General features: G+C 31.1%; 1 protein-coding gene across 3 annotated transcripts; it reads right to left on the bottom strand.

The window, feature by feature from the left end:
• Nucleotides 1-1,419: 1,419 nt before the first annotated feature.
• Nucleotides 1,420-11,256, bottom strand: LOC111913573 (protein DETOXIFICATION 16). Of its 3 annotated transcripts, none has more exons than XM_023909296.3 (8): nucleotides 10,914-11,251; nucleotides 10,210-10,754; nucleotides 10,045-10,131; nucleotides 3,199-3,255; nucleotides 2,853-3,091; nucleotides 2,271-2,389; nucleotides 2,103-2,189; nucleotides 1,420-1,638 (listed from the first exon to the last, which is right to left on the bottom strand). In XM_023909296.3, exons 1-8 carry the CDS (start codon nucleotides 11,112-11,114, stop codon nucleotides 1,591-1,593), a joined length of 1,383 nt encoding a protein of 460 aa, XP_023765064.1. In that variant the 5' UTR covers nucleotides 11,115-11,251; the 3' UTR covers nucleotides 1,420-1,590. The 3 variants fall into 3 exon arrangements, with proteins under 3 accessions (XP_023765064.1, XP_052625423.1, XP_052625422.1); XM_052769463.1 differs by having other exon boundaries at nucleotides 10,210-10,750; nucleotides 10,914-11,250; XM_052769462.1 differs by lacking the exons at nucleotides 1,420-1,638; nucleotides 2,103-2,189; nucleotides 2,271-2,389 and adding an exon at nucleotides 2,396-2,763 and having other exon boundaries at nucleotides 10,914-11,256.
• Between the last annotated feature and the right edge of the window lie 347 nt (nucleotides 11,257-11,603).

Below are 11,603 nucleotides of genomic sequence, written 5' to 3'. Positions count from 1 at the left end.
CTAGAATTTATAATATAACTTTGAAGTTAAATTAAGGCTTTTCATAGGTTACAACTAACTTATTTTTGATTATTTTTTAAATTGTCGTTTTAATAAGCTAAAAATTGCTTATAAATTATCTTTTTTAAAACTTATTTAGACAAGCTTTTCATGAGTTTTTTTTAATATTTTAATATACCCTTAAATCTTTAATTAGTGATAGAAAACTAGTATCGTAAATGTTTTTATGTTATTTTATATTTTTCAGCTAATTTATCAGCTAGTTTTTATAAATTATTATTTTTTTATTAGTTAGTTTATAAGCTAGTAGCTAGCTTTCAACTATCAACTAATTTTCAGTTAGAAACTAGTTTTCCAGCTTCTACATACATAAAAAAAATAGCCTAAGTTTGTTAAGACAACCAACTAATTGTTACAAGAGTAGAGACTAACAAATTGTGAGCCATATAATTTTTATTGAAAACTAACTAGTTGCCCTCCAATGGATATTTGGAGACTTATTTCTCGATGATGGAATTTTTATCTATTAAATTCGGATCAAATAGGGTAGACCACTTGAAATTGAATAGGATACAATGCAAATGTTTTGATGTTGTGATTATTACTACCTTTTGGGTAGTTTTAGAACAATCTTCTCTATGAAACTTTTAAACCACACAAAATATATTTTTGATGAAATAATTTCTTAGTTTTTTCTGGACTTTTGATAAATATAAATTTTATAAGATGAACTAGATTGGTTGATGTAAAATACTATAACCCAACCTTAGTTATATGTCCTTGTAATTTGTTTTCTCTTGCTTTTTGATAGTAGTTAATAGTAATATAATCTTGCGCTTCCAGTGGGAAAAAACTATCTTCCAGTTAAAACCGAAAAACCTTATAACTAATTAAATAATTTCAAAAATAATATTTGAAAATAGATAATAAACATCAATTTGTATGCGAGTATAATCCTTTTCTGACTTATATTTCAAATTATTAATTTTGATCTTTTAACCAATCTATTCAATATTTCGTTACTTACTAGTGAAACGTTTTTGCTTAACGTAACATGTTATTTTCCATTTTTACAATATTTACTTTAAAATGTGAATGGAAAAGAAACTTCCAAAAATCTCAAAAAACGAGGTAAATATAAAATCAGGAAACTAGTGGATTTTGGCGTGATCACATTGGACCAAAGAAAAGTAGCCCTTTGCCTAAATATGTTAGTCGACTACAACTTTTGAGTGTCAACTCATTTGTACAATTCCATCAATGTTAAAAACTTTGATCATTTAAACTCATCTAGTTGTTTCCTTCTTCCTTTTTTATATTCCAATCGGTCCTTTTTAATAAATAGGTGTTCTTTTTATTTATTAACTATCATTAATTCAGTTTATATGAACTTATGATAATGTAGTCCGCATCCAAATATTTGTGAAAGTTACGTATTGTAAGCGACCTTGCCAACCACATTGAATCATCACCTTTTAGAATCATCATATCCCAGTACCATGTACTTGTATAGTTGTATACTTTGCAACATTCACACGAAACTATATAGCGAAGAAAGCAGCTAAACACAAGCGAGGGCACAATTAATTATCACTTGGGCAAGCTAGTATAGTGGACCCGATTATGAGCTTTTTTGGCCTGATGTAAGAGCTAGAAGTTAGTTATAGTCATCATCTTCAATCTAAAAACTAAAAAGGTCGAAGAAACTATAACACCTCAAATCCAAAGTTATAAATAGTGCTAAGAACATCTCCAATGGGGATGACACACGAAGTGTATGGGGTGAGGTAGAGTTGCATGGGTGTGGTAGATATTATAGAGTTATGAGATAGAGTGTGGAGTTATATGATGATACAATGGTTATATAGAAATTAATTTTATTTTTCTTGTTCTTTTTAGTGATAAAGATCTAAAGAATGTGAGTAAGGTGGATTAGTACGAGGGTTGTATGGGTTGGAGGGATTTGAAGGGTAAGTTGTATATAAGTGGAATTGTGAGGTGGATTAGTATGAGGGTTGTATACTTGTATGGATTGGAGATGCTCTTAGTAGTGAATACTTTATCTATGTAATCCAAGTTGTTATAATAGTGTATGTTTGTACCTCTTGATCCCAATTTGTATGCATGACAATATAGATGAAAAGTAATGCTTGGATGCCGCTCCCACCGATGATTCCCATCCAGAGTCCCTACATCGAAGCCAAGAATACAACCAAGATAACCACAACCGAAATTGATTAACAATAATAACATCAAAAACTCTTTCTTACCTTTCCTCCATAAGAGAATACAAAAGTCCAAAGGATTGCAAAAGGAAGACCAACAAGGTAATATGCCCCAAGATTCACAAAAGCACCAATCTTTTGCCATCCACATCCTCTTACAATACCTTTTTTTTACGAAAATACATCAATTGATTGTAAAATGAATAAACGTTAAATTGAGTAAATAAAACATAGATAAAAGTTAAATTTAATAAATAAAACATAGATAAATAATATAATATCATTCGGTCTATCAATTCAATGGATACCCACATAAGTAAAAATTTTAGGGTTTTTTTTATAGTTTTAATCATTACGATTTACCACCGACAAGCAGTCTACTGTTGGACTGCCCTCAACAGAAGTCTCTCGTGCCACTACACGAGAGTCAACCGGAAAGCACTTCAGGGTGGTATCATTTTTCTCCACCTCGAAGTGAATAGTTGGTGTAAAAATTGTCATGACTCGATAACCGTCAAAATCTTGAAATTTTCTACATCTGTGATACATACGGCAATTTCAACTCAAGATACTGAAATTTCTTGTTTAGGTTTATAACTTATTCCTCAAATAATTAGAAAGTCTAACCTGAAAGTACCCCCTGAATTCCATCACAAAAGTTGGAAAGTGCAAGAATCGGCATTATAAATGATAGATAACTCACAACTTCCACTTCATACGTAAACAAATAGCCCCATAAGTCACGAACCACAACTAAAATGAAGCTAACCACTAACCCTTCGGTCATGGCCACAAGCATCACAACATGTGCAGCTCGGTGTGCAGCCTGAGGTCGCCCGGCTCCTAACTCGTTTGAAACTCTTGTGCTTCAACAATGAATTTGACACGTGTAATTAAAATAGACCAACATAAATTTGTAGTTCATATAATTAATTAAACTATATATGGATTAATAATTTTGATCCAAATTTACCTTACTGCACTGCCAAAACCATAAGGAATCCTATAGATGAGCGTACTGGTCGTGAGGCTGGATAACAAAAATAATTAACATTATCACATCTGCATTTTGATGTAGATGTGCATAAAACCCGAATTTATCCAAACCGGATTATTTTTACTTGGATCGGATATAGTCAGATTTTGCTATATTGGATTTCAGATAATCCAGACCGAATAAAATCAAATTTTTGGTTGGATAATTTTTAATTTATATGTTACTCGCTAGTTTTGCAAAACATGTCATTTTGTTGGAATGAAATTCCTATCTAGATCATATAAAATTACCAAACCACCCTTTAAATAGCTGATTATTTGATTCTTATTCTTGAAATAGCAATAATCAATTTAAAAATACAAATTATTTTTAGGGTCAAAATAATTGTATATGGAGAAACAGGCAAGAGTTGCTGACTTGCTGTAACGAAACTGTTATTGAGATATACGTAAAAAGAGCAAACTAACCCTAACTTTAATTAACTAATCATTTGATTCAGATTTTTGAAGTCAAATAATAATCTAACTGGATTACAATCAAAATTTGTAAATGCAATGTTTTGACTGAGATCATCGATATTTCAAGCTTTGGATTAAGAAGAAGGTCAGACATGAGAACCAAAAACTCGTATGCCCATGATTGTATATAAAGAGTATAATTTTTTTATTTATAGTTCATTTTAAAGGTAGAAAGGAGTGTAATTAGTAACCATGATTGTATATAAATAACGTAAAAATGATATGTTGGTTTTCAAAATCTATATATATTTTATAAAGGATGTCATTAAAAAAAAATACTCCTCCGTCCCAATATTATTGTCCACAGACAAAAAACATACAGATTAAGAAAAACATTAATTACCACTAACTTTATATAATAAAATGACAGTTTTGTCCTTACTTTGCATTTAATGTTCCATTAAATGCTTAATTTATTAAGTAATAATGAGGGAGTATTTTGGTAAAAATGTTATTTATTTTTGGAAGTGAATTATTATTTTGGGACAAACCAAAAAGAAAAGATAGACTATAATTTTGGGACGGAGGAAGTATGGTTTAAGATAATACACCTACATACACCTACAAAAAAAAATATGGTTTAAGATAATACACCTACATATTCATTTGAAACTCCTTTAACTTTTTAACTTATTTTATTAATTGAAAATTGATTACTTAATTAAAATGCTTTACCTATATAAGAACCTTATTTTCATGTTTGACTACTTATTGTTTTTCGTTCCCTAACTTAACATCAATCTAAAAAAACCATTATAATTACCATTGCTAATTGAAAACTATTTAGATTTTTAAAGATTTTTAATCACCAGTTAGTTTTTATATCTTGCTTATAAATAATATGTAATAAATATAGATTAATAAAAAAAAGTACTTAAGAATTGATTGGCCACTAAATAATTTTGTTTTAGAAGTATATGTGTATAGAAATTTGAAAAACTTAAAAGTCAATATTGTTAAAGAACTTAAACGTCAATATTTATGTTTTTGTTGGTAATTACGAAACTAAGTAATAAATTGTAACACCTCAAATTTCTAATGTTCAATGAAGGGTCAAAAGTGTAAATTAAGGAAAGGGACTCGACGAGTAGGTCCGTTTACTTGCCGAGTCGGAGTGGGATTATGTCGCGGTTTAAGTGGCCAACTCGCCGAGTCGGCGGCTTGGACTCGACGAGTTGGTGCTGAAGAGAGAAAACCTTAATCCCGGGGGTTGTGCCCTATATAAAGCACATTATAACCCACCCTCAGCCTCTTTGCTACCCTTTTGAGATCCAGAAACCCTAAATCGTGAGTGAGAGCCCTTAGAAGCAATTTGGAGCCTAGATAAGTGATTTTGGTGGAAAGGGGCTTGAAGATCAAGAGGTTGCTGCAAAGGAGGGGTGTAGATCCGGGATCTACATCAGTTGGAGCTTATATTGGAGGTAATAATCTGTTGCTTGGGATCTTTTGCATCTATTGTCATGTGAGATTTGGGGCATTTTTGGTATGATTAAGAGTTATTTCGAGTCAGAGGCTTAGATCTGAGGTTGCTACTTCAAATCTAGGCTTGTGTTGGTCCATAATGTCATAAAGCTTTTGTCTAAGAGTTATTGGTGAAGCCCCTTTGTCATAAACCCTAGCCCTAGAGTGTTTTGGGCTTATATCTCCTTGGTTTCACGTAAAGTTTGCAACTTTATGTGAGGGTTAGGTTGCAGAAGAGTGGATCTTTGGATTGGAGCCCCTGCATGGCTCGAAAAGCCTCTATATGGATTGAGAACTGAAGAGACTCGGCGAGTCACATGGGTGTACTCGACGAGTTGTATGAACATGTGCATGGACTCGGCGAGTTGGAAGAACAACTCGGCGAGTCTGTTGAAGATTGCCTTGGACTCGGCGAGTCTGTTCTTGGACTCGGCGAGTCTGGTCGCAGAACTCAACCTCTTTTGGTTAAAGCTTTGGATTAGTGAGTCGGTTGGCGACTCGGTGAGTTGGACAGGATGGAATTCCAAGATCGTTCAACTAGACGAGTCTTGGGGCGACTCGACGAGTTGAGTCGTGTTGTGGGAGTTTTCTGAGTATAGGAACTCGACGATTCGACAGGTTGACTCGGTGAATAGAGTCAACCAGGAAGGTTGACTTTGACTGGGGACTTTGACTTTGACCAAGAGTTGACCAGTTTGATTTCCAAGGGTATTTTGGTATTTATGGAATTGGTTCTTTGGTAGTGTTCTGTGGTGGAGTTCGTGTCGGTGGACGGAGCAGCTTGGTCTTATCTCTTCAGTCGGCAATTACAAGTGAGTTATCCTCACTATATCGACAGGGTCTACGGCACCAAGGTCGACCCTTTATCTGATGGAAATTCGGGTATTGGTTGTTCTGTTATTACTTTGCTAGATCTTCATCCTGGTATTTAGGATGATATTATGTTAGTGACCTGGTTAAGGTCGGTACCCGGTGTTTAGGGTAATGCTATGTTAGTGACCTAGTAAGGGTCGGTATCCGGTATATAGGGTAATGTTATGCTAGTGACCGGTTAGGTCGGAATCCTGGTTAGGATGTTGATATGCTATGTGATCTGTTAGATTGTTTGTCTGGTTAAGGATTTGTTATATGATTAATTGTTGTATGTGCACATGGTTGTTTGACGGGGGTTGGGTTGAGGCGGGTCCTGCTTTGTGTTGTAGGCTAGCATACCCAGGGCGGACCGGATATTCCAAAGGCCCAGCGAGCGGCCCGGATAGGCTGAAGGCCCCAAGAGGGCGGACCAGACGTGCCAAGGCTCGAAGAGTGAACCAGGCCGACTGAAGGCCCGGTGTGGACGGACTAGTCATACTGTAGACTCAAAGAGTGGACCAGGTGGATTGAAGGCCCGGTGCGAGCGGACCAATCACACTGTAGACTCGATGTACATGGCTAGACTCGGAGGGTGGACCAGGTGAACTGAAGGCCCGGTGCGGGTGGACTAGTCACACAGTAGACCTGATGTGCATGGTTGTTCTATTTGTGATATGTTATGAGTATGTTTATGTGTGGTTGGTATTTTGGGGGTAACTCACTAAGCTTTCGGGCTTACAGTTCAGTGTATTGTTTCAGGTACTTCAGGAGATCGTGGCAACGCGAAGGCGTGATCGTACCGCTCCTCATGTTTTATGATTTATGTGATATGGTTCTGGGGGATACTCTGATTCTTAAACTATTTTGGAAACGAGATGTATGAACTTAATGGTTTTTGAATGGATTAAAATGTTTTATTTTGGCTCAATTTTTATGTTCGTTACATAAATACAATTACTAAACTAACTAATAAGAATTTAATGAAAAAGAAAGTAGAGAGAAATGATTGATGAAATGTGTTTACTAATGGATTTATAAACCAAACTTATTATGATTAGTTATTATCATAATTTTAAGGTTATATTTTTTTTAGGTAGAGAAGATTTTTCTTTTCGCTTGTTTAATATTAATTAAATAATTTGATGGATTTGAATATTTGATACATATCTCTTACAAAGTCATAAAATATTAAATATTATTATCAATATAAATTAAAATAAGCAAATTTTATATAATAAGTCATAGATTTATAGAAACTCTATTATTAGAAGAAAAATTCATGTTGTAATAACATTTGACAAAACTTATTTTTCCAACTTTTTATATTTGAGTTGCAGAAATATGTCCAAACAAATTAAAATTTTCTATGATCAAAACATATTTATATACTACTAATATAGTTACATTATGCATAATGAAAGGAAAATAAAAAAGTCATTACCAATTAATAACTACAATTTAAAATAATAATAATAATAATAATAATAATAATAATAATAACTCTTGAGTTATAGTGATCAATTAACTTAAACTTGAAATCATTAGTACAAATAAATTAAAAAACCTGTGAGTTGTAGTTGAGTTTCAAATAGATTTGATGCAAATAAATTTATTTTTTGAATTTATTTTTATTTTTTTGTTCAATTTTTTTATATATAATTAGTTTATATTTAAAATGTTAAAAAAGAAAGTTTTATATAGACGTAACGGTAAATAAACAAAATATATATATATATATATATATATATATATATATATATATATATATATATATATATATATATATATATATATATATATATATATATATATATATATATATATATATATATATATATATATATATATATATATATATATATATATATAACACTAAGCCCATAAATATCATGTATCATAAGTAAAAAGAATATTTTGAGTTGTAGTGGCTAATGCTTAATAATCTTAATTTAAATTTGAAAAGGTTCAATATTAAAATAAAACTTTTATATAATTAAACAATTTTCATTGGATTAATATGGTTCAAAGGTTTATTAACGTGGATACATATCTCTTACAGAAGTCATTAACTATTAAAATCTTTTATCAACATTACATCACATCAATATGTTTGTTACACGGTTCTTGGTATGCATAATAACTTAAAAAAAAGTTTTGTAAATATTGTCTTCCTTTTTCATCCTAAAATTTTATAATTTTACACTCATTTATTTTTTAATGATAGTTCTAATATAGGTTATAGATTTCCTACGGATACTTTAAACCGTATAATTTTATTCCTGTGCAACGAACGGAAAGACGCCTAATTTGTAAATAATGAAGGCCATTAAAACGTATGAGTTGACATATTTAAAAAAAAAAAAAAAAAAAAAAAAAAAAAAACCTTTATTCTTTGGAAAAAATAGTGTGGAGTTGGCATATCTTAAAAAGAGACGAGAAGGAAAAAAAAGCAATAAATGTGACATAACGAATTAACAAAAAATAATACTAATAATTAAATGCGTCAAGTGACTTTTTTTTTTGATAAAAGGTAATAGGCCATCTAGCAAACGTGAAAGCAATGAATTGTTAGACCTGTAGGTTGTCGCATGCTGCGGTAGATGGCGTATCATCATGTGGTGCGGTGAACACAACATCCTTTAGTTGAGGGAACTACGGTAAGGCTACCACAAAGAATGAGAATATACCACACCTTTTTTTCTTTTGATATATAGTTGTGTGTGTAAGGTAAGGTGTGGTATTATGAGTTTTATGGGGTGAGTGGAAAATAATATGATGAGGTAACATAAAAAAAGTATAGTGGGATTTATTACCACACTACGGGTCTTATAACAAAAGATAATTTTCAAATTTTCAAAATTTCAAATTTTCTTAGTTTTAAGGTGATTAAATATTTTATTATGATTCTTGATGTGGAATTAATTTAATTTAGCATACAATAAACTTGTTTCAATAAAATTAGTTGCAAGTTGATACATGTAGCGTTTATTTGTATATAAGTATATATCAAAAGTAACATAAAGGTTTTAAAATATGTTAAATTACATAAAAAAAAACTTATTTAAAATACCTCATTGATTTTCAAAACAGATAATTCGTTCGTCGAACAAAACTTTTTTTTCTCTTTTCAAGCTATTATTTTATATTTTAGTAAAAGTTTCCAAAAATGCTGAAGAACTATTTGATTATTCCAAACTAACCGTATTTGGAAAAAGCAAACAAGGAGTTGTTGGAATGAAATTCCTATCTATATGATATAAAATTACCAAACCACCCTTAACTTTAATTAGTTGATTAGTTGATTCTCATTCTTGAAGTAGGAATAGTCAAATTAAAAACATAAATTAGGTTTTTGGAAAAACTAGATGGTCTTTTATTTATTATATAAGTATTTAACAAAAGTAGTTGAAAACTTTTAAAATAAATAAAATTACAATAAAAACAATTGTTTAGAAAAGATAAATATATAAATATATTTTTATGTGTAACTATAAAAATTGATTCTAGAAGTCCAATGGTTTTTTCTTAAACACTAAATTAAATAACTTTTAGATGTGAAGTGTTTGATTTAAACAAAAAGATATTTCAATATCAACCGTATTTGGAGCACGTAGGGGGTTGTTGTATCGAAATTCCTATCTAGATCATATACAATTACCAAACCAGCCTATAATTAGCTGATTATATAGCAATAATCAATTTAATATATATATATATATATATATATATATATATATATATATATATATATATATATATATATATATATATATATATATATATATATATATATATATATATATATATATATATATATTTACGGTCAAGCAAGAGTGTTGACTTGCTGTATGGAAACTGTTATCAAGATAAACATAAAAAGAACAAATTAACCCTAACTATGATTAATTATCATTTGATTTAGATTCTTGAAGTCAAAATAATAATGTTATTGGACTACAATTAAAATTTGTAAATGCAATATTGTATGTACCTCACTGACATCATCGATATTTCAAGCTTTGGATTAGGAAGAAGGCCCGACATGAGAACCAAAAACTCATACGCCCAGTACTCCAAGCTAATTCACATAAAAACATCCCATAATTAAAATCTAAATTCTCTCTACAAAAACCAAAAAATAACTTCAAAATTTTACCAGATCATGAGTGCAGAAGGTATACTCAACGAAACAAACTCTTCAAGATTTAGAAATGCTTCTTTAGAAAACCCTGTCCATGTCTTCTCAAAAGCGCGTGAAAACTTAATATAAATCGCCAAAAACGACACTTGAATCCAATAAGAAATAGCACAGGCCAAAGCAGCCCCATTACTCCTTAATCCAAACTTAAAGATCAAAATCCAACATGCAAGAATGTGAACTAAGCATGTAAATCCACTGCTCAACATCAACACTTTTGTATTACTTTGAGCTTGCAAGAATCGGAATTGACACTGAAGAATCCCATATGGGAAAATACTGGGAATCAACCAACGAGTGTAGGTTTCGGCTTTCATTGAGATCTCTACATCTTGACCAAACCAAATGAAGATAGTGCCTGTGTAAGTCCATATGATTGATATTGGAATAGCTATAAGCATCAAAACTAGCATAGCTCGTTGAGTGTATACTCCAAGCATGTGATACTGTTGTGCTCCATAAGCTTGTCCACAAAACGTCTCGAGTACACTTCCAGTTCCTAGCTAATTATATATGGGTCATTTTTTTCAGGAAAACAACAACCCAAGTTTTTTTTATATGATTGTGTTGATAAGCATGCATGGAGATTAGAGTACATAAATCAAGGTGATGATTGAAGGGTAAAAGGTTAAGAAATGAAAACTTGTTCTTTTTATAATTACCAGGAAGTGGGAACCAGTGACTGCAGCAAAAGAGGAGGCCATTGAAGCAACAGAAAGGGAGAGCTCTCCGAGATGGCCGATGAACATGACCGATATAATCTGCAAACTGTAATCTAAGAAACTGACTAAGCAAAGAGGTCCAGCCAGTTTCAGTTGTTGCTTCAGTTCTTCCATGGTCGCTGATGATTTGATTGTACCCATTTCTTGCTGCAGTAACAATATAATACCTTGTTAAAGAGCATTTGATCGAGTAAGAACTAATGAACTCATGATCATATAATTTATTCTAGTTTATCTTATGATATACTTTTAGAATATCAAACAATAGAAGATAGAAGATGACTAAGAACTCACTATATAAAGCATAGAATTATTGGTGTGGATATTTATCATAAAATCATGCATGTTGATTGGTATGATTAGATTTGCAATTTTTTAATCTTTTCCTTGATTATTATGATTCATGAATTATGATATTGGTGTCAAAGTGTACGAAATTGTTATTCTTCATGTTATTTATCAATTTATTTTGATTGAAGTGTATATCTATTTATTATTCGTAAGTTTCGACACATTTATTCAAGTTTCAATACTAATTACATCTTATAAGTTGACTAAATATAATGATTCATTTTATTGTTATATATATATATATATATATATATATATATATATATATATATATATATA

This window comes from Lactuca sativa, chromosome 1 (assembly GCF_002870075.4).
Source record: "Lactuca sativa cultivar Salinas chromosome 1, Lsat_Salinas_v11, whole genome shotgun sequence".
NCBI classification, from domain to species: Eukaryota; Viridiplantae; Streptophyta; class Magnoliopsida; order Asterales; family Asteraceae; genus Lactuca; species Lactuca sativa.
The sequence above is the reverse complement of the archived record's forward strand: the minus strand, read 5'-3'. Positions and strand labels throughout refer to the sequence as shown.